Raw genomic sequence first — 23,773 nt, forward strand, 5'->3', positions numbered from 1 at the left:
CATTTCATGCCTCCAAACTTGTAAAGAGTTGTGAAATTGCATCATCATCCTCACCATCACCCCTTCTATTTCCCTATCAAACCTTTTATATATCTTTAGGTTTCTTGACAAAATTTACATCATAGAAGATGGTTGCATATGTATTGAATTATGGTACAGGTAACTAGAGATTAGTGCTACAGAAGCAGGTTAGGTGGTTGTTTTCAATTCACTCTTGATATATAGTTTGATCGAAACAAAAGTAGATCATAGTTGTGTGTGATCTGAATTCTATAGGGGACTAAAGCGATGCGGGAAGAGTTGTAGGCTTATGTGGACTAATTACCTAAGACCTTATCTCAAGCATGATAGCTTCACACCTCAGGAAGAAAACTTGATTGTCTACTTGATTTTGTAGTAGACATTGAGGGAAGCAAACAAGAATGTCAAGCAAGGTGGTCTCTAATAGCATCCCAATTGCCAGGAAGAAGTGAAGAACTAACAATAATGTAAGAAACTTTTGGAATACTAAGCTGAGAAATAAGCTCTATGAGATGAGAATCGATCTTTGCCCTTCTCTGAAATTAATACAATCCCTGATCGCATTGGAGAAATCGTGGAATCCCAGAGAGCACACCTGAAGGAACTTTGCCGTTCAGCCCGAGTCAAGGAGCAGCTTTAGAAGCAGCAGCTGTCGAACCCGGATGACCGGATAGAATGGAGAAACTGACTCGGTCGACCAGAATGAGTTAGTCCAGAATCTTCATACCCTACCTAAGCAATTCTTTCTTCTTTGGAACGGATCTTCTTAGTGCATGGTTGGCAGCCATGGCAGAGGAGAAGATGAGTACGTTCTATGCGCTGATTACGGAGAACTGCTTAGGGAGAACTGCTGATGGTGCAACAGGTTATAAGTTAAGTTGGCTCATTTAATTCAAATAGTTAAATTATGTGCTTTGTCAAGAGGAGAATGAATCTGATTCTTTTTATCGTGTAGATTTTCTAAACTCATGTGGTTTGCAGACATGGTTCTAAGTATCGGTATCGGTATCGGTATTATACATGCGATAGGTACCAATTTTGTTAGCCACTGATATCGATACTGTGCCGATACCGTATTGATAGCACGGTATGGACAAGGAATAAAATGGTCAGAAAACTCATTTTTTAATAAAATTTGGAGGTAATTTTGTCCGATGCAATCGATCCAGGCCGATACCGTATCGTTTTCACATCGTTTTTAGGATTTACCGATACCCATTCGGATACCGTGCACCAAAACCATGTTTGCAGAGCCCTTGAGTATAAAAAAACTAAAGATTTTTTGTGTTGCCTCTCTTCTTCATCTTTTTCAGTCTTTTCTCTTGATAGATCTGCTCAACATAGAATTTTTGCTCTTGCTGCTATTACCTTTTACTTTATAAGGAATACTCGAAATCAAGGTTTCCTGTTTTTGTTTGTCATAAAAAAAATAAATAAATAAACCGAATGGTTCCTGGAAAATGAGAATAAATATTTCCTTGGAAATAATCATAACAATGTCAATTACTACCTCAACAATCATGCAAGTAAAGTTGAAGAAGGCCTGGGAGATTGAAACCTGTCCTCGTCAACAACTGTACATTCAAAAATATATATAACTTGAATTCTTTCGGTTTCCCTCTCCTCTTTTTTCCATTTTCTGATTTTTTTTTAATTGCTTCAACAATGTCTATATGGACGAGAAGAAAGCAAAGATGTCACGACTAGATCACCGTAGTCACCATGAGTAACTCTCAAGCTCAACTATTCTCTCTCTGCAACTTCCCCAATGTTTGATGCTGGTTCCATTGGTTGAACTTCAACCCATCGCTTCTATAGTAATAAATACAAATTGAGACATGCAGAAAAGCAAACAAGCTTGATCAGCATTTTACAAAGTGAAAAAGGTTACATTATCTTGGCTGTTATTGTGGCGAAAGGGGTTCTTGACCCAACCCCAATTGATGATAATTTGGGTAGTCAATCCCATTCAACCTAACACAACACAAGATCTGCTCTGGCAAGTCTTCAGCCTTGTTGCCCTGTGCCACCAAAAAAATGTAACACAGCATTGATGAACAACAGATTATAAACTCAGAAGCAATTTAAACTTGTTATGAATCTCAAATGGAAAATTTTACCTGAATTGTCAGGCCAAAATCCAATACGCAGAGCTTCAGTCTGTCTTGGAATGCTTCAAAACCTTTCCTAGAGATATAACTGAATCTGTGCATATCCAAATCAATCTCGAAGTAGTTTTCACCCTGTACAAGATTTCAGGGTAGTCATGCTAGTGAGGAATATACAGAGATAACAGCAACTATTTTCTAGTGTTCTTTTAAGTTCAGTATTTCTTGACTTGCTTGTATTGACTGAATTATGGTCATGATATTCCCAAAAGCAGCATGTAAACATTAGAAGGGAAATTTTTTTTTTTTTTTTGGGGTGGGGGCGCTGGGGTGGGGTGAGATGAGAGGTAAAGGAGGATGTGATGCTACTATTTTTAATTTTATCCAAAAATGACTCCATGACCTACAAGCAAATCCCTAGAGAGTTGACAAATAAATAAAAAGCAAGTGCAAGATAAGGTAGCAATCAGACAATTGAATTCTGCAGAAAAAATGGAGGGATCCCAAACTGTTAGTTGGCTACATTAGCCAGACTGCCTTTAATAATTGGTGACCAATTTAATGCAAAATAGTAGAAAAGATAGCTACACATGAATGCAATATTATTGACAACACAATTTCTATTACAACATTCCTGACCAGGACAAGAACAGATTTATATATATATAAAACTCCAATAACACACTCCGAGGACTAGGGGTGTAAATGAATAGCCGAAATCCGTGTCCATATCCGTTTAGCACTATCCGAATCCATCCAAAAGCTAAACGGATGCGGATGCGGATAGGCTATAGCTATCCAAAAAGCTATATTTACATGTAAACGGATAAAATATCTGATCCGTATCCGTGTCCGTATCCATTTAGCACTATCCGAATCCGTCCAAAAGCTAATCGGATGCGGATGCGAATGCGGATATAACACTATCCAAGTCGAATCCAATCCGTTTACATCCCTACCGAGGACCACAGGTTTCAAATCAGATTTACAATTTTACATGCGAATACCCAAAGTTTTAATCGCAACTTGACTCACTTCAGTTTTTCTCAACTGTCCCAAGCAATTAGATTTGAAGATATTTTCTTTTTAGTCTCACAGAATAGGTCTGGCCCAACCTGAGTTGCTTTGAATTTTATGCTTCTATTTTTTTTTTTTAAAGATGCTTTGAATTTATGCATGTCACTAAATTGGCCGCCGCTTTGAGCAGAATTTGGAAGAAGCCTCAACAATGATAAGATGCCCAAGAGAGAATGGGGATCTCGGGAGGCAAGAGGCAGGTCAAATGATCTTATTGTGATATGAATGCAAGAAGGAACTGTTCATGCCATTCTGGATGTAATAAATGAATAATTTGTTGGAATCCCCTACATCCTTGAGCTGCCTCTTCAAGACAAAACAAAGCTTTAGAGGATATATTCATCTTGGGGCAAAGAATATACAAAATGATCTAAATTCTCACTGTTAACAATCGGAACTGAATTGTAGTCCTCAAGGAATTAAAATATAGAAGAGAGCATTTCAGCCCATGTTTAGACCAATGATACTTTGTCACCCTATCTCTCACAAGGAAGGCAACTAAATGTTACTTCCTATGAGGTAAAGGACAAGGAAGATTCAAACTCAACGCAATTAAACCATATACAACAAAGAGTTGGGGGGGGGGGGGGGAAGAGGGGGAGGGAACACCATTAGGATCTGAATTGTCATGAAAAGCAAAACTGTAGCTTTACAAATCACAGTATAGCAATCTGACTGAGAAAACATAAGCTTACCAAGTAAAATTCATGCTGAGGACGTGAAAGAACAGGTTTTTCATTGTAAGCATGCATAAGCTTCCTCTCAGCTGCACTTAAATGAAGATCATCCACATTTACTACACGACCCAAGATCTTTAACCTTTCCCGGAAGGGAACTATGGTATCTACAGGGAAACCTTTGACTTTTTCTACTTCATCATCAATTATCCTCTGTTCAAAAACAAATATTGACATAAACCAATAAATGCACTGAGAATCAGGAATAGATAAATAAACCAAAAATAATCTTTCCTTTTCCAATATGAGAAACAAATAAATGTCATGTGTCTTGCACCAACAACAACAGGTAATACTTACAATAACATTCCAAACATACATGCTTCAGAAACTAGCCACATGAATAAATTAATATTGCTCCATTAGAACCAACAGGATAGATTGAGAAGTACCTTGCTAAATAGCAATAGGTATTAAAGATATGAAGCAGAGAAACTCAAAATTACAGAGGTTCTGCCTTACTCTGATATTTTCTTGGAAGTGAGGAGGAAGTTCTTTAGCATAACTATTAGAAAGCCGAAAGTACAATACAAAACTCATCCCTTCGCCATCTGTCTCACTTTGAAAAATTGTGGTAGGATATAATGGAATCTGCAGAAACCAAAATAGCACAACAGCATTAGTAATAGTGGTAGTCTCTTTGTGGGTAATGTACTCTTTATTTGACAATTTGAGATATGACAATATTTCCCACATATAAGAAGTAATAAATTCAAGTGAGACAAATAGAGAAAACCGAGAAGAGTGAAAAAGCACTGGAAGTTGATGATATGAATACCTGAATATTTACAACAAGAATTGGTGGTAATTTGCCAGATGAATAATTTATAGGAGGGAGCTCCACAAACCGAGCGATATGATCAATTTTCCTCGGTGACAAGAATACATCAACACCCAACGGAGAATAAGCCGCATAATTTGGAGCGAATTCCTTCTTTTTGTCCCTGACAGAGGTATTACATGGATGAGAAAATAAGAAAAGAATTGATAAGAGTTCAGATACTAAATGGAAGTATGGTTTATATGTTTGATATAACTGATAGAAAACATAACCAAAAGAAAACTGTTCCTCTTACCTTAAATAATTCTCTCCCCGGACTTTGAAGGTACCAGGGTCAACATATGACCAACAATCAAACATTTGCTTCTCTACTGGGCAGAATGGAACTTGGGAACCTGCTATAGGTCTTTGCAGAAGCATCTTTGAGGATACTGAAACAGAAACATAGAAGGAAAAATATGAGTTACCTTCATTTAAGGCTTGTCTGCTAATCCAGCCTGCTACAAGGCCTACCAACATATCACAGCTTATAAAAATCGAGGCCCACAAATTATCTGTATGATTCATGTGAAACCATATATATTTAACAACCTAAAAGATGGATACTAAATTACTAACACATGGTTGACGAAAACTATCAGAGCAATTAAGAGAATAATAGTTTAGGCCTTTCCACATGTATACATGACAAATGATAATTTCGCAGTCAGCACAAGGTGAACGCTCGCATCTTGAATTTCAGTAGCAACCAGTGTAAACAACCACATAAAATAGTTAGAGCGCAACAGGTTAGATTTATGTTTGACTAACAACCAAATATCAAAATAAATGGAAGCACTCACATATTTCAGGATTGGGATGTCCTTCCTTCAATTTGAAGGAAAGTTTTGAAGCAGACTTTTTCCTTGCACTTGGGGGACCAGGGCTCAAGGACCTTCTCTTTTCAATAGAGGGGACAGTGGAAGCGAGACAAGGCAAGCAGGTGTTTGGAAGAATTCCACAATTGTCCATTATTCCTCCCTCTCTGCCAGAACTTTCATCCACAGAGAGGCTAGAGACTTCGTCAAGGGAGATAGAAGACTTTCCTCCACTTAAAGGGCCATGAGGTTTGGCTTGGGAGTCAGCATCATCAGAATGCATGACCCGAGTACTTGCATTTTTAGCAACTTCACTCACAGAATGGCATGCTGAATTTCCATTTAACGGTTCCCCTGGCTTATGTTTCCGATCAGTTGACAGAATGCTTGGATGATTGCCATTACAGTCATGAGCAGTATCTCTCAGAGATGAAATTCTTGAGACAGATGCACTCTCAGAGCCATTTAATGACAAAGCATCTGCAGAAGGTAGACAAATCATGCACATCAACAAGTGGTTTCCCAAAAGTTAAGGCTAAGTTGGTCAGAGTAGGAAAGGGAAAGTAAGGTGTGGTGAAGGCATGAAGGGAAAGGATAAAAGAAAAATAAGCATTTTCCACCACTTCCCAACTACCATCAGGAGGATGATGTGAATTTTGAAAAAAAACAAATAGTGGAGTTTTTTGCTTTTCATTTTCCATGTTGCAGTCGGGTTGGATTTTCAACAGATAAGTTTTAGAAAGTTTGATGGACAAATGGAAAAGGCATGATTAAGATCTTCTTTCACAACCAAACATATCAAAAGTTACTATTCAAAAGAAAACAGTACAACATCCCCCCATTTCTTGTTATTTCCTCATTCCACTTCCAACTAAACACACTATAAAAGAGACTTTTATGCATGGTGAGCTTCACAGTCATACCATCAGCAACACTTTGGAAATCGTCATCACAGTCGGACTCAAATATTGCAACAGAGTCAAACCACGCCTCCTCAGTGCTTCCGGCTGATGTCATCACATTTTTACAGAAACCATGTCAGCATGATAAGTAAGCAAAAAAAAATAACATATTGGGTACTAGAAATAAGTTGCACAAGAATCACATGCATCTTGGTATTGATATTAACTGATGATAATATGCAGAGAAACGTTAACTAAAAACAGCGATGCTGACAAAAGGATTTAAAGAACAACCTTTTACCCTCAATGACTATCACATTGTGAAACTAAAAGTGGGAGTGTACAAATCTGCTTGAGATGATAGTAAAATTATTTAAACAAATAAGGTGAAAATGATTAATACATTGGTAAAATTAAACTCCAACATCCCTTGAGTCCTGCAGTAAATTGGCAGCAAGGATTACTTGTTTTAACTTATTTACATAAGGCAGAAAATTCATCTCTGAGATGTTAAGTGGTGCACTTTCAACTCCCTGGTTACTTATTAACAAATCCATTAGTGATGATCTTCACTGGTAAAACCTTTTAGGCTCCACACACCAGATTTTGGAGCTTAATTGCATCTATGGCGGCTAACGTACAATATGCGCTAACCACTAACCAAGCAATTAGAAGAATAAATTTCCATGCCTTCTTCCTTAAAAACTTCAAACCTACAGATAGTGATGCCAAAAATGATCACATAGAGTACCGCATCCCCCCTCCCAACCAAAACAAAAAAAAAAAAAACAAACAGAAGGTAAACTGATGCATTGCACAGATAGGGATATCAAAAGGCAAATTGACACCTACTGAGCAAAGGAATCAACATCTAAAGTCTAGGAATGACAATATCAAGCTTCCTGGTATCCAAGGCCTCTCCAACGAAACCATATGTCTCAAAGCTCTCAGCCTTGGTGGAAGAGAGTAAAGGGAACACATTCTCCTACAGATGTTACTTGAGGAAGATCAAAGAGACGCCTTCTGCTCTCTGAAGAGTTGTTCCCCCTCTTCATCATCAGTTTTCCCTCAAAAATCATTTGTATCTTGAAAAAGTTCCCCAGCAAATCAATTACCCAACAAAGATACTCCAAGATGCCTCCATCAACTCTCCCATCCTTGAAAAAATAGAAAGGTCAATGGTTTCAGGTGTTGGAGAGGTCTGAATACAACAACAACAACAAACTCAACCTTATCCCAACTTAATGGGGTCGGCTACATGGATCCAAACAAAACAAAGTAGGGAAAACTGAGTTCTAACTAAAAAGAGAAAGAAGAGGGGGGAAAAGAGGAATGGGGAAAGAGATGAGAGATGAAAAATGGGGAGGTCTGAATGCTATAAGTAATTATCTGGGCAGGACTGAGGTGCTGAACTTGTTGCTTTTGGTTGTTGTAGCTGAAAACACCATACCAAAAAAAAAACCCAAGGGAAGAACTAGTGAGACAAGAAACTGCAGTTTCTACAAGCTATTCAATATAACTATTTTATTATGTACTATGAAGTCTCCTTTAAAAGATGATAACTTAAATGAATGTTTTCCTTCCCCTAGTCCCATATAACCTAAAAAGGAAAACCCTGGCTCCCAGAGTAGGATTTCATCAACTACCCCATCTAACTCTTCATTTGACCATGGATCAGCTTATCAGCCAAGAATCACAGAAGTTTTTTTTAAACAAAAAGGACGGATTAAACTTTCTCACAAATATCCATAAAAAACATTAGATCTATATAATAGATAGTCTGAATTTAATAGTAAAAATTTTGTTAGGTTTTACAAATATACTACATTAGAGCATCTTTGCAAGAGGTAACAATTAAATCAAAACAATTAAGTTAAAAACACATCAGCTTGATGAGATCAAACAACGTTGCACTGAACACAGCTCAACTTGCAAGTTTCAGAAGAGAAATAATATACTTATAATGTATTTTCAAGTTTTCTGAGTAACCGGATGAGCCAGTCGAGGTAATTCTACAAGCTGATGTTATCAATCATAGTGAAAAGTTCTTGAACATAACTAATTTTCTTGATTCTAAGGTTCAGTAAAAGCAATGTTTTTAGAATTTAATATACACCAATAATTATTTGTGAACAGCAACATTATTATGTTTCCACTGAAACACAAAAGATCAAAAAAATTAGCATCATATTAAAATTCATAACAGGACTCCCACATATAATATTCAGGAAAGGAAGGTGGACAAGAAAAGGTATGATGATCATTTCTCCGCAAAATTTCTACTCATCAAAGAAAATGTTTAACAAAGCCATCATTGTGCTAAAACAGACTATCCTGCCGACACATGTAATTAACACAAGCAACAATGCTGTTCTCTTCTCCATTCATCAAAACCAGAAGAACAAAGCCAACTACGCAGGAACTAAATCTTATTCTATCGAAAAGAAGGTTATCCAATCCACATTAAATTAAAATTCAAGAAATCAAAAGATCTTACCTTGAAAAGTAGGATTACTGAAAGCACGATCGGGAGGAGCGGATTTAGAGACTTTATCAAAAGAAGTGTTGGACATCCGAGACGAGACTCGCCTCGCCTTCGTCCTTCTTCTTCGCTTGAAAGGCTTCTTTGCTATTCTCGCACATCCTTCCTGTTTAGAAACACAAGTTCCCATCTCTCCCGATCAAACCAAAGCAGAAGTGTGAAAGAAAGAGGAGTCGTTCACTCTGCAAATCTCCACGATCTCCAAATGAAGAGAAGAAATGAAACACGACAAGCAAAAGTGTGGATTGCAAGATTCGATGAAGGAAAAAGGAAAGAAATTGTTTTGTTAATCAAAAAATTCACGAAGATCACAACAAACAACTCAAATCGTCAAAAGAAAATTTCTTCGATCTTGCAGCTCTGTGTCTTGCTTTCCACCCCCCCCACCCGACCCCCCCTACCTCTCTCCCTCTTTTGAGGGAATAAGATTTTTTCAGACCTGGAGGAGCGAAGGTAGCAATTCCCAAGAGAAAGTCAATAAATACGCTAACCGATGGCAGTTCAGTTGGCTGTGTACGCCATCTTTCCCCTCTTCCCACCCTCCCCAGTAGTAGTACAGTATTACAACAACTACTCTTGTGGGTCCCGCACCCCAACAATGTCTCTTTTCTTACTCTCTCTCTTCCCACGTCATTCCTTTATTTCGTAATTTGCCACACGTGTGCAACTGCTCTCAATAAAATCAGAACCAATAATCAGAAAAGACCACCAGAGAGATTTCCTATAAGCTAACCTATCTCCGCCTCTGCGCCTCTGCGCCTCTGCCGGCTTTCGTCCTCTACGAAGTTGATTCTCTTGCATCACCTGCTCTCTTTCTTTTGTGACTCTTTCACGGAAAGCTTTTAACAATGGTGACAGCTTTACCTGTACCTCTTGTCTAATAACCTTAAAGTCTGCCTTCGACTCCTTCGTACGATAATTTGGCGATGCTAGTAGGTCGGGTCGGGTCGGGTCGGGTCGGGTCAGGTGAGGTTAGTTGCTAGTAGGGATGTAAACGGATTGAATTCAGTTCGAATAGTACTATATTTGTATTCCTATTCGCATCCGATTGGTTTTCGGACGGATTCGGATATTGCTAAACGGATACGGATATGGACACGGATACGGATTAGCTATTTTATCCGTTTACATGTAAATATAGCTTTTCGGATAGTTATAGTCTGTTCGTATTCGTATCCGTTTAGCTTTTAGACGGATTCGAATTGTGCTAAACGGATACGGACACGAATACGGAAACGGATTTTGGCTATTCATTTACATCCTTAGTTGTTAGATACACCCCATCGGCCTATTTGGAGAAAGAACGCCACCCAATCGTGTGTTGGTTTCAGGTATGTGTAAAATGATCGACAAACCCCTGCCTTTCCATGGGGGTAAGGCAGTCATTTTGCATTTGGCTATGTTTGAGTACAGGTAGACACCCAGATGCATGATCGGGTGGCATTCATTTTCCCTTATTTATTTTATTGGGGTGATGTTCATTGCGAGGAGAGCACGAGGAACAAGCTGTGCGACACATAGGGTGGGGACGGACGTGTCATTTTGGTTATTAAAGGTGCAGACCAATCATTTCACCCACCCCATGTCTGAGTGCATTCTACTACGCCCTAGTGCCGAGAACATTTTTCCTTATTTTTATTGAAGGAGGGAGGAGAGGGTTTAAGCCTTTTGAGGATTTTAAGGTGTGTCAACGTTTAGCTTTTAGGCATGAAAATCTATGGCCTATTTAGGTCGGAAACTCTTCTTTGTTTTTTTTTTGGGTAATAGTTTAAGTTGGAAGTTGGTTATGTAAAATCTAACCTCATTGACCAAAAGCAAAAAAAGTTGTTATAAAAAAAAAAAACCAAAAACGAAAAAAGGGGCAAGAGATAGCTACTTAGCCTTGTGGCCCTTGCACCAGTGTGGAAAGCAATGAGTGCACGCAAGGGCATCAATATAGATGAGATTTTTTATGTCATGGGAACAGATGGTAATTTCAGATTCTCTTTTCTATAAAAATTAATTGGATTGAGTTTCTTATTTGACTGTGTAGTGTACGCTTGTGCTTTCTCTCTCCTCCCACAATAAGGGGTCAATATGTCATTTCATAAGTAGATGAGAGAGATAGACACAAGGAAGCGTGTTACGCATCGTGGCAGCTTTTTTCTCTCAAAAATTAAAAATCAAAACTTATTCAATCAAAAAACGACTGTTTTAGCGTTTAAAGTTGAGATTTTCTTATTGACACCCTTCAAGTTGTCAAATATGTGGATGATAATGACACATTTTGAGAATAACATAATGATATGTCATTATTAACTTATTTTTGAAAACCCTTTTATACCTTTTATTTATAGAACTTTTGAATAAGGGTATCAATTAGTCTGATTCTAGTTAGTTAGTCCGATTTTGGTGCAATTGACATTTTACAAGGTGAAATCAAAATCGAACCGATTTTGTAAATAAATCATCACCTGTTAGGGTAGTACTTGAACGGAGATGGGAACGTAGCGAAAGAGGATCTCGTACAGGTTTGATTACAAGCTTTATGAACTCCAACGATCTCCTTCACGATCTTCGAATATCTCGAAAAGTTTCTCCATAGAGAACTCAACATCACAAATCCCTGGAAAGAGATGAAATCCCAAAGAGAACATAAAACACTAGAGAGAGGGAAAATTTGGTTTCTCAGATGATTTGGTCTTAGGGTTACAGGCTTTCTATTTAAAGCCAAAACCCTAAGACCCGTGCCCCTATTTTGATTCTCACTGGGAATCAACCAAAGAGGGCGGAAGAGACCCAGCTACTTAAGTGGCTGGTTCTCTCCAAGCAAAGCGGGTCAGATCGGGTTCGGCCTACCCCTTGTGGGTGGCTTGGACTGGGCCTGGCCCATGTTCGATTTACACCTTCAATAATGTTAGTGAAATAGACTAAACCCCCTTTCATATATAGAAGAAGAAGAAGAAACACCAACACGGGGTATCTCTAAATGACATCCACATAACACCAAGTCTTTTACTACAAGACATGTTTATATATTAATCATTCAAACATGTCTTCCAATATTTTAATTCGTATAAAATTCCAATAATTGACTCTCTCATCTAATGCCATACCCACTCATATATATTCATACATCCGCACTATAGTCCCATACACCCTCTTAATAGTCCTAGATTTTTCAATTCCTTATTCTTCCACTTGACAAATTCCAATTGATTTGAAATGTGATATTTGAACACATTGTAGATCTTGCATTTTTTTTTGGGGAAAGGTTTCATACATGTTCGTGTAAACCTTGTATATGAGAGGGTGGGAGTTTCAAGGTATTAATTTATGGGTGGGGATTTATGATTTTTCCAACTTTTTGTGAGAGATCTTTTCACATACACAGTTTACACGTCCGTGTATGAAACCTTTCCCCCTTTTTTTTTTTTTCGAGAGGGGTTCCAGACCATAACAAGTTGTGCCGGGTATGGATTATGGGGCTAGAATAAATTATGCAAAATCCAACCCAAATTACTTAATGCAGCCAAACTAATAATAAATCTTTTCCTCAAAAAAAAAAAGTCCAAGAGTATGACTTACACTAGCATTTCCATGAGTTTATCTCTCTCCTTCCCATATGAAAAGATACTTATGCCCCCTTGTTTTGAGGAAGAGAAAGATAAACACATGGAAATGCTGACCTAGGCCACACTCCTGGACATAAAATTACTTCTCATACCAAACCATAGTGGAAGCTTGGAAGGCATCATATGTGACAATGTGGGTTTGACAGGAAATAGATTAGCATTTATGGCAATATTAAATGAAACATTTTTCCTTTCTCCTAGTTGGCTGGTAGTTTAGTAGTAATGGGGCTACCTTTCCTTTCATAGTTCAGATCAATATGTACATTTAATTCGCATTAAAGAAGCTGTCTCTTTCTCTTTCTCTTTCTCTTTCTTTGGATTTTCAATTTGGCATAGTTTCAATTTGGCATAGTGGAAACCAATTGTTGGAGGTTTAGAGATTGGAGCTGATTTTGGAACGACAAAGACCAATGGTGAAGAGTCACAGTCTTGTGATAAGATATGAGAGTTAATGGCGAGCCGGACAGTTCAGTGAGACCAAACATATACAAGAAATTGTCTTTTTCTAATAAACAATTCCAAAAACAAATAAAAGCTGCTTTCGTGAAAGTATTTTTTTGAAAATTTCTACACCTCTCACAGCTCTTCTTCCCTTTGAACATAACTACGACCTACGACCACTCAGCTACTTCCGTATTCATAAATAGTTCATTTCTGATTTCATAAATTTGTAAAAGTAGTGGAAGTTTCCACAAACACCAAAACTGACATGTAACCTTTTATGTGAGTCTCACCTACCAGGTGTGTGCCTTTGAACAATGATTTTAGGCAACCAAACAAAACCTCAGGATAGGTACCAAACAGATCCCCCATACTTGAAACTGAAAGGGACTCTTGCTCTCACACTCATTGCCAGGGTTTTAGTGTCGGTAACGGGATTGGTATCGATATCGGCCGATACCGATATGATTTCAATCTGGATCCAATGGTTTTATCCCTAATTTTAATAAAAATTATTTTATTTACAGTTTTAACTTTGTCATGACCCTTGATTTCTTAAACCATTCTCACTAGAGATGGCGCGCTTGTCTGAACGACGAATTCAACCATCTTTAACAAGGGTGTTAAACGATTTGGTTTCAGTGTAAACCGTTCGGTGCAAGAATTTTTTAAGGGAAATACAAACATAACCGTTTATTAAACATTTCAATTATTGAAACCAAAACCATTTACTTTCGGTTTCTCAGTTTCTAAATTGTTGTCTTATCGGCCCTAAATGGTTTCGATCATGGTGTAGATACTGAGTTCCTAAACAATTTTCCTATTTTAAGTTTTTTACACTGAATTTAATGCTTGTTGGATGTGTTCATCAAGTCACATTGAAAAGAACATGATTTTAATTCATAAAGAAGCTAAAATATTCATAGAAACATTGAATACTATTATACTAATGTATTTGAATGAATCCAACCTTATTATTTTATTACAAATGCCACATATACACTTCTAGCAATCCATATTTAATTTTCATTGTTTTCAAATTAAGCAACAACCTATTGTAAGAAGGCACTAATGGCAATTACATTTTATTAATATTTATTTTGATTTAAACGGTTCGATTCGATTTAAATCGTTTAAGTAAACAGTCCCAATTTTGAAACCAAAACCGAATCATTTATTAGACGGTTTCACAATTTCATGGTTTTGATGTAATCGAGTCAATTCGATTTCAATAAATGGTTTCAGTTGAATTTTGATACAAAAAAAAATAATTAGGAAATTCAATTATCATTCAAGCTACAGCAATTAGGATTGGTGGAATCAGGATCTATGTTAATCGATTTCGATCTAAATTAGTCAATTCATGAATATTTCATGCTTAGAGAACATTTTCCAAAAAATGAAGACTGAATTTCCCTTCACCCTACGCCATGACATCAATACTGTCAAATGCCCAAGGGGTATGGTACTATCGAAACCCTCCCTCACCCCCCCCCCCCCAAAAAAAAGGAGGTATGGGGAATTTGTGATAAGTCGCTTAATACATGGTCACATCACCACTAGCGAAGCTCGATTCTAGAATTTCTATTAAAAAATGTTAGAACAAACATCAATTAAAACATCAACAAAAACAAAAACAGAGCAAGATGACACGGAGATTTAACGTGGTTCACACTTCACACACCAATATGATGTGCTACGTCCACGGGCAAATTTGAAGATGTTTCACTTTGTATGAAAGAAAGTTACAATGTAGACATCTCTCAAGAACACTCAAAACAGTGTTGCTTCTCTTTTCTCAAAACCCTAACACGAAAACCCCCAAATCAACTACTTTACAATAAGATAGGTAAAGAATATAAATACTCTTCCATCGAATCGAGTCTTAGGTCTATCAACCAAAGCCCTCCACTACCATCATAGATCTCAGAAAAAATCTCAGTTCGATCGCCACCAGAAAATGTCAAAATGGATCAACCAGGCACAAGAATTAGAGACACACGTAACAAGAAATGATATTATTGTAACCTAAAGAAAAGAAGAGCCGAAGTAAATTGTGATTAAAGCATTGGATCCTTTCAACGAGAACCAACACATTCCATCGGCCATGATCATCAAGGAGGGAGAGAGTTTGACTTTCCTGACCCTCACATCAATTGTGTGGTTCTTACCGAAAAAAAAAAAAAAAATCAATTGTGTGGTTTACAGAATTTGATCGGAATCAGATTCCATCGACTAAATTCAGATTAATGCCGATTCCCACAATTTATTTTCGAATCAACCATAAATGCTCTTTATTTTTCGTGGTTGACTGTATTTAACTTTCTTTGACTCAATAAAATAAAGGAAATCGTTGAAATTTATATAGTAAAAAAACTAGATCTATAATATCTTTAGATAATAAAAAAAACTCCAAAATATCAAATAGATTTACGCCAGATTTAGTATGATTTCAATTTCATATTGATTTTATGAAATAGTTAACAAATAGATTTTAATTTTATATTGTTTTGATTGCTGCAATCTGAAATATTTCAAGAATAAAAAATCCACATGGTAATTCAATTTTTGAAATTAGATTCTCTATATTTTTTGGGCAAGGATGAGGGGGGTGGTGGCAGTGATGATGGTGAGGTGTAGTGGTGATGGCAGGGGCGGGGTCGAGTAGGGAAGGGATCGAGTAGGGAAGGGAAGGGGGTTGTGGTTGTTGTCTAATGGTGATGGCAGTGGCAGTTGTGGTGGTGAGGTGTGGCAATGGTATTGGTAGTGGCGACAATGTTGGCAATAGTGGTGGCAGGGGCATGGTGGTGGGAGACTATCAAGAGAAGAAAAAGGGGTGGTGTTTTATTTTTAATATGAAATTGCTATTTTGCCCATCAAATTAATCATGTGCGCAGCACTGGTGTACCTTCATCATGCACCTTCTCTCCTCCACAACCTTTTCTGTTAAACTTGAAGGCACCCCTTTTGGTTTTTTCAAAAGCTCGAGAGACATGAGGCAAGGATGTCCTTTGAGCCCATTTCTGTTTATTATTGGGATGGAGGCTCTTCCCCGACTGATTGCTGCTTATAGGGAGCTCAATCTCTTCAGGGGTATTTAGGTAGCTAGAGGAGCTCCTGAGATAACTCATCTTCTTTTTGCTGACGACATTTTTATATTTTGCAGAGCCACTTCTGAGGATTTACTTACTATTAAGGCGATTCTTGATCTTTTTTCTGACCTTTCAGGGCAGGAGATTAATTTGGTCAAGAGTGGTATGCATTTTAGTAGTAATGTCTCTTCGGCCGAAAAAACCCACTTATGTAAGATCTTGGGAATCCCAGAAATGAAGATTGATTCCTCTTACTTAGGGACTAAACTTTTTTCCCAGAAATCTAAGGTTAAACACCTGAGTCCTCTGGTTCAAAGAATTAAGTCTAGGCTGTCTTCTTGGAAATCTAATCATCTTTCTTTTGCAGGTCGTACTATACTAATTAAATCTGTTTTAAGTTCTCTTCCTGCTTATCTTATGAGTTGTTTCTACTTTCCTAACACTATCTGCAAGCAAATTGATTCTCTTAGTTATAATTTTTGGTGTGGTGGAAATGATATTTGTAGGAAGAATGGCCTGGTCTCTTGGAAAGCTATGTGCTCCCCTCTCCATATGGGGGGCCTGGGTTTTTGGCCTGCTCGAACCCAAAACTTGGCCCTACTACTCAAACTTAGGTGGAGACTTCTATCTGAGCCACAATCGGTTTGGGCTAAGCTCTTGAAGGCAAAGTATTACCCTCAAACCTCCCTCTTTGACCTCACAACCATGAGGAAGAGAGGATCTTGGTGCTGGAACAGTATCACTAGGATCCTTAAGCCCCTCCAGTCTATTTGCTTCAAGAGGATTGGTAATGGATCTAACACTTATTTTTGGACTGACCCTTGGGTACCCTCTATCCCTTCCTTCACCATTAAACCAGGTTTCTCTCAGAGGGTGTACCCTGAGAAAGTTGACTTGTTTCTCTCGAACCTTAGGTGGAAGGAGAATCTTCTCAAGGATGGTGTCCCTTCCCTTTTGCATCACATCTTAAATATCCCCCGTTCTGACTCTACTGGCTGTTGGTGGTGCACCTTAACCAAGGATGGCCGCTTTAAAACAAAAGCAGCATATCTTCCCCTCTTGTGACTGGGTTAAGCACATCTGAGTAGCTGGTTCTTTGGGTTTGAGGACTGAACTCATTTCATTCCCCTCTATCAAACATTTTTGCACTTCTGTGTTGCTTGGCCGGCAGCTTGATAAAGCCTCTCTAATTTGTTTTTTTTCTGTTTTTATTATTACTTGCTATTTTATTTGGCAGGTTAGAAACGATTCTGTGTTTAATTCTGTTGGTCCAAACCCTGGTCAGGTTCTGAGAAGAATAAACCAGTGGTTATTGGACATGAACATTTTCCCACCCCCTCTTTATAAAGTGGATGTTTTATCTTCTCCTTATTCGGATATTACTAACATTGCTCATAATCCTATGTTTGATTTACCTACATTAGATTTTCCTGTTTTGTTATGCGCAGGGTACGATTCTAGAGAAATAGGTAAACCTGGATGGGCTTTTGGTTTTTTGATAGATGGAAAACTTCGTTTTCTGACAGATGGGCGATGTAAAAACAATCATTTTTTGGAACCTGAGTTGACTGTCATACTCAACGGACTAGATTCTGCTGCCTTGAGAGGTTTGAAGCTGAAAAGAGTTTGGTGCTCTGATAAGGTGCTACCTGGACTTCTTGCAACTCCATCCCTTTCTCCTTGGCCTTTTGAAGTACTTCCTTATTTTTTGAAGATTTTGGATCGAACAAGTGGTGTCATTTTTAAACACCTTGCTAACCTTCTCTAATTTCTTGGTTCGAATGTTTTGTTAATTCTGCTCCCCATACCCCTTTTTGTCTAGACGATTGTACAAACGTGATCTTTTAGTTATAAATACTTTTCTTTTTTCCATCAAAAAAAAAAAAAATGAAATCAACTTCAATTCAAAATTGAAACAACTCCTCAGTTATTTCAAATTTTCTATTTCATTGAAATAAGTGCAAAAATCAAACAAAACAATTTTCGGAATAGAAATCACCCCATGAATTGAATTTGAAATAGAAATCATACCAAATCAAGATTTAACAATCTTTGCTTCTTCTTGAATCCATTTGCTAGGGTTTTGGATGATTCTAACTAATTCCAATCAGATTCAAATCGGTTTTGATAGAGGCCAATTATGTATCCCATTTTGGGTTTTGATCAATTGGGTGTTTTCGTTTAGGAAAAAAATTCTCAGAGGGAGAGTGTACAACCCACGCTCAGACAGAGTGAGGGGCAAAATGACTGCTCCGCCCCCTATGAAAGGTGGATATCCCACCCTCATGATGCTTCTTCGCACGCTCTCATTGGTCCTTATGCATGCAGGGACCATGCTCCCCTACAGAGAATGCTCCCCCATTCGTTTATATAGGCTATGTTTGGTATGCATTCCAGGTCAATTTCGCATTCTTGAGTGATAAAAAATAATTGTTTTATCATTTGAGAATGCGAAATCAACCTGGAATACATTCCAAGAATGGATACCAAATGTAGTCATAATGTCCAGAGTGATTTTGTTGTATTCAAATTTATATTGGCATGTAGTCTCCAGTTATAATTGAACATCTCTCATGTATTTTTAGCAACATATTCATGTTTCAGTAGAACTTTTCTGAGATGGTTGGACATTTGTAGCATAATAATCTGTTTGGAAAAATACCTCTGAATTCAAGGCGTTTAGGTCTTTTACATATAATATTTTGGGGAACAAAAAATGCTATTTGGTCATGTGGCTCTTCCGCCCAAAACACAGGAGCGCGAAAGTATCACCTTACCCCTCATGAAATGATAAATTACATCAATGTTGATGTCTTTGCATGCGCTCTCATTGGTCCCCGTGCTAGTACAAGTGCTAGATGTCTAGACAACAATCTCTTGCCCTAATATTTTTTTTCCCAACAAAAAGAAAACATATAAATTTTTTAGGGTAATAAAACACTACCCAGTCAGGCGCAAGGCATAGCGACCACACCTAGATACAAAAAGCACCTTGGGTGCTTGGAAATTCTGATTTTACATCGGGATAAGGTGGTAACTTTAGGCGCCCAAGGCGATTGTTGTGTCTAGGCGTGATCACGCTTTGCGCACGACCAGATTGCGTTCTTTTCCCCTTTTTTTTAAATTACTTTTTCTCTCTTCAAAAAAATAAATAATAAAAAGAGAAAGAAATGACATGGTCATGTGAAACTAGCACCAAACATAAGAAAGCATGAAATTACAGTCTTTCATAAAAATAAAAATGAAATTACAGTCTTGGTCGGTAAAATAAAACATTTTATCCGTATTGATATCCCTTCACACTCTCATTAGGCCCCACAGTGATGTAGGGCAGGGCCTCAGGCAAGCTCTTAAATGAAGATTACTATTTTTTAAGTAATTACTGGAATGTTTGGCCAAAATATCAAAGCACGAAGTTGGCCATAAATATAATTACGTATGTGGTGGTACCCTTTTGTTGTGGTGAGACTCACCTTTCAGTCTTTCACAAAAAGGAAAATATTAAATTGAATAAATAAAGAAAAATTCGATTATTTCATAACGAGGTGAAAAAGAAAAATTGGAATCAGATTCGGATCAAAATCGTTCCAAAATTGTCTTAATTCTATTTTTTGGAATGGGACTTTGGTCGATCCAAATCAACCTGAATGCCAGAATTGGGATCAGGCCGATCAGCACAATCCTCGTCTTTTTATTTCTTCAAATTATTATTTTAATAGTGTTATTAGAAGAAAAAAAATTGTATGACAATGACATCTTTTTATTACTTGTACCTTTCCCTTCCCGATTCAATTTGCAATAATTGTTCAGAGTCCAACATATTTAGTAATCCATTGAATCGATCTCGGGCTTCAATCAATTCGATCAAATCAATTCTATGCCAGTGCCCGCCAACTTTTTGGCACCGTTAAATGTGATACAGACACATCCAGATTGCAACATTGTTAGCCAAAAGGGAAAATCTCTCTCTCTCTCTCTCTCTCTCTCTCTCTCTCTCTATGTATGTGTGTGGCTAAGTGACCATGTGAGTTCCCAAGTATAAGAATCATTAGGCACCTCTCTCTGTTTCTCTATGGATAGGTGACTATGTGGGTTGTTATGCCACAGAATTTAGTCCTACATCAGTTATGTTTTGGTTAATCTTCATATGATACGACACGTTCTGGGTTTGAAAATGAATCTCAGAAAAAAAATTGGATGGATTGAAATGTAGTTGCACTGAACAATATTGTGGTTGCATACTCTGATATACTTATGACGCATATTAAAATCATACAACGAACCTTAGCCTTAACCAAATCAAACAGTATTATGGCATGTGAGACTGCCGTGGACTATGGTTCTTCATGAATTTAGAATCACAGTATTATGGCATGTGAGACTGCCGTGGACTATGGTTCTTCATGAATTTAGAATCATAGGCACTTCCTTTCGTATGTTTTGACTTGACGTGGGAGATGTTGGCACACTTGAGTAATATGTAGCTCCCTACCAAAAAATTTTAAAACCCAAATATAGAAACATCAATCGGTCAATTTGGTCCGATTTCAATCGGGTTGATAATGAACCAAACTAGAACCAAACTGTTAAGGTGTAGCCCAGATTTGATTTGGTTCAATTCAGTCTTTAATCGGATTGGCTTAACAGGCTCTTCTTAGGCCGTTATCAATTGTTATTGGTTCAATTTTGATTTTTCCATATATACACATTAAAAAAATACTAAAAACAATCAATGATTTTTATCTTTTTTTATTGGTTTTCTGAATTTCGGTCAGTCCATTCAATCAATCCGGTTCAGTTTCATTTTACCGATTTTATAAACCCCAAACCAAAACCAAATCAATAAAAATTCAATTTGATTCAATTTTTATCGATCTAATCGATTCCGTCTGAAAATTAACAGATCCCGATCCTCTACTGTCGAGCTGCCTGACATTAACTTACTACCAAGACACGGTGAAGTACGCAATGACTGCCTTACCCCTCTCAAAGCGACTTACTTGAGTGGAGGTAAGGCGGTCATTGCATATTCTCATATTCATTCCACATGGATCATTAACCCTTAGCACTAAAAATAACTAAACGGAGAATCTGTACATGTGGCTAAATCAGAGTGCCACCTAATATGGTAAGGTTTAGTTCTGCCACATCAGCCACCCAATAGCAGGAAAATAATAAAATATCCATCACTGCAAGCTTCATGGCCTACGGCTACCACCCGTAACATTAAAAAGATAAATAAAAATTAAAAAAAAAAATAGCTGAGAGAGAGAGATGTGTGGCATGGAAAACGTGATTGTTGATCTTATTAATCTTCAAAAGTAATCGGTGCGACCTGGGCCCACACAATTTGGGTGGTTTTTTACCTCTCCATCCCTAGAGGGTGAACTGATCCCATCTCATGAACTCTCAACCGATATCGATCCGTATCACACCACATCGATTTGGATCAGACAGATTTATTCTTGGTTTTATTTGAAAAAACAGTTTTTATTTAATCTTTTTTACCCTTAGTATGTATCGATCCACCAATATAGGATTGCCCTTGAAGTGAACGGGGATCGTTGGATCGGGCTATTCTATCGATTTGCAATTGATTCCTAAAACCAGGTCGTCAAGGTATCAAATAATTTGTAATTTTTTTTTTTAACCTTTTTGAAATGTCACACAATACTTTTTCAACGAGGGTAATAATATCATTTCATATGCACACCCGAAAAATGTGCTTGACAATGACGAAAAACAAAACTCTCCAATTCTCTAAAAGTGTTTTCAGTGTGGGAGCTTGAGATGGAGATGTGGCAGCTCAGACATTCAATGTTGTTGAGCTCGGAACCAAACTGCCATGTGTCAACATCTCCACCTTGAACTGCCACACTGTACATTTTAGAGAATTGGAGAGGATTAAAATCCAACAATGACACCTTTGATGATTACATAATGTCATGTCCCTTTCAATTTATTTTTGTAAACACTCTTATAACTTTATGTTACAAACCTTTTGAGAACGAGAGCAGGGGTAATTAAAAGGTGTCAAGTTTTAAATGCACCTACATAGGTGTCATCTGACAGTCCTTTTTCTGTTTTTAGTTGACAAAGATGAGAGCAATCGTATTGACTAAAAATGAGATTTTTTATTGACACCCCTCAAGGTCTCAAATATTTTGTAATCTTACTTTTTATTTTATTTTATGATATAAAATTTTTTTCTCAATGAAAATAATAGTGTCATTTCATATGCATACTTGAAAAAATGTATATAACAATGATACATTTTGATAATGATATGCCACTTTCAACTTATTTTAAAAAAAAATTTTATACCCTTATCTTAAAAACCCTTTGAAAAGACAAGGGACAATTAAAAGAATATGTCAAATTCTAAATACACTTATAGAGGTGTAATTCAGACATTCCTATTAAAAATTAATCTTTCTAAGCATAGAGATGTAAATAGTTGGTTTTGCCATCTTTAAGAAGGGGAAATTTTCGGCCAAAATTGGAGTACATTAATTTGATCAATGCTACATCTAAGGGTGTCAATTGGTCCGATTTCAGTTATTCAGTTTAATTCAAGGTACAAAATATAGAAACCAAAAGGGAACAAAACCGAGAATATGAACACATTTTCAAAACCAAAATTGGCTCGAATCGATTCAATTTCAGTTTTGCATTCAATTTCTTAGTGGTTTTAATTTGATTTCATATTCTATTAAGATTCTATTTTAAATGTTTGAACCAATTTTTTTTCATATTCATGAATAAAAAAACCCTTATTTATTAAGATCATAGTCCACCAAACTTTTTCTAAGCACTTAAAAGGAATAGAATTCTTTGATTGAAAAATTAAAAATCACTCTAAATTTCTTTTTTTAATACTTACTCCATCTTTATCACATTTGGTTTAACACATTGTTGTTTGTTGGGAGCTGTCATACCAACTCCATTGGAGCCGGAAGGGCATCAGTTCTCTTTGAAAATAGGTCTCTGATTGCGGCTTATATGGATTTTGGTTTCAAAATGTTAGACAAGGACTTTGTGGTGCAAATAAGTTCATTGGGAGAGGACAAAATAGAGGTCCGGTCCAACTCAGCCTCCATTAAAATTCAAGAAATCAAAAGATCTTACATTGAAAAGTAGGATTACTGAAAGCACGATCGGGAGGAGCGGCGGATTTAGAGACTTTATCAAAAGAACTGTTGGACATCCGAGACGAGACTCGCCTCGCCTTCGTTCTTCTTCTTCGCTTGAAAGGCTTCTTTGGTATTCTCGCACATCCTTCCTGTTTAGAAACACAAGTTCCCATCTCTCCCGACCAAACCAAAGCAGAAGTGTGAAAGAAAGAGGAGTCGTTCACTCTGCAAATCTCCACGATCTCCAAATGAAGAGAAGAAATGAAACACGACAAGCAAAAGTGTGGATTGCAAGATTCGATTAAGGGAAAAGGAAAGAAATTGTTTTGTTAATCAAAAAATTCACGAAGATCACAATAACTACTCAAATCGTCAAAAGAAAGTTTCTTCGATTTTACAGCTCTGTGTCCTGCTTTCCACCCCCCCCCCTACCTCTCTCCCTCTTTTGAGGGAATAAGATTTTTTCAG

At 37.3% G+C, this 23,773-nt stretch overlaps 1 protein-coding gene across 2 annotated transcripts; it reads right to left on the reverse strand.

Annotated features, from left to right (window-relative positions):
- Positions 1-1,647: 1,647 nt before the first annotated feature.
- LOC122671394 lies at positions 1,648-23,512 on the reverse strand. 2 transcript variants are annotated; one of them, XM_043868584.1, is made up of 10 exons: positions 23,301-23,512; positions 6,505-6,588; positions 5,567-6,061; positions 5,020-5,155; positions 4,722-4,887; positions 4,406-4,534; positions 3,902-4,096; positions 2,142-2,264; positions 1,918-2,042; positions 1,648-1,854 (listed from the first exon to the last, which is right to left on the reverse strand). In XM_043868584.1, exons 1-9 carry the CDS (start codon positions 23,476-23,478, stop codon positions 1,926-1,928), a joined length of 1,623 nt encoding a protein of 540 aa, XP_043724519.1. In that variant the 5' UTR covers positions 23,479-23,512; the 3' UTR covers positions 1,648-1,854; positions 1,918-1,925. The 2 variants fall into 2 exon arrangements, with proteins under 2 accessions (XP_043724519.1, XP_043724520.1); XM_043868585.1 differs by lacking the exons at positions 1,648-1,854; positions 23,301-23,512 and adding an exon at positions 8,981-9,167 and having other exon boundaries at positions 1,863-2,042.
- Between the last annotated feature and the right edge of the window lie 261 nt (positions 23,513-23,773).

Source organism: Telopea speciosissima, chromosome 8, assembly GCF_018873765.1.
Source record: "Telopea speciosissima isolate NSW1024214 ecotype Mountain lineage chromosome 8, Tspe_v1, whole genome shotgun sequence".
Lineage (NCBI taxonomy): Eukaryota > Viridiplantae > Streptophyta > Magnoliopsida > Proteales > Proteaceae > Telopea > Telopea speciosissima.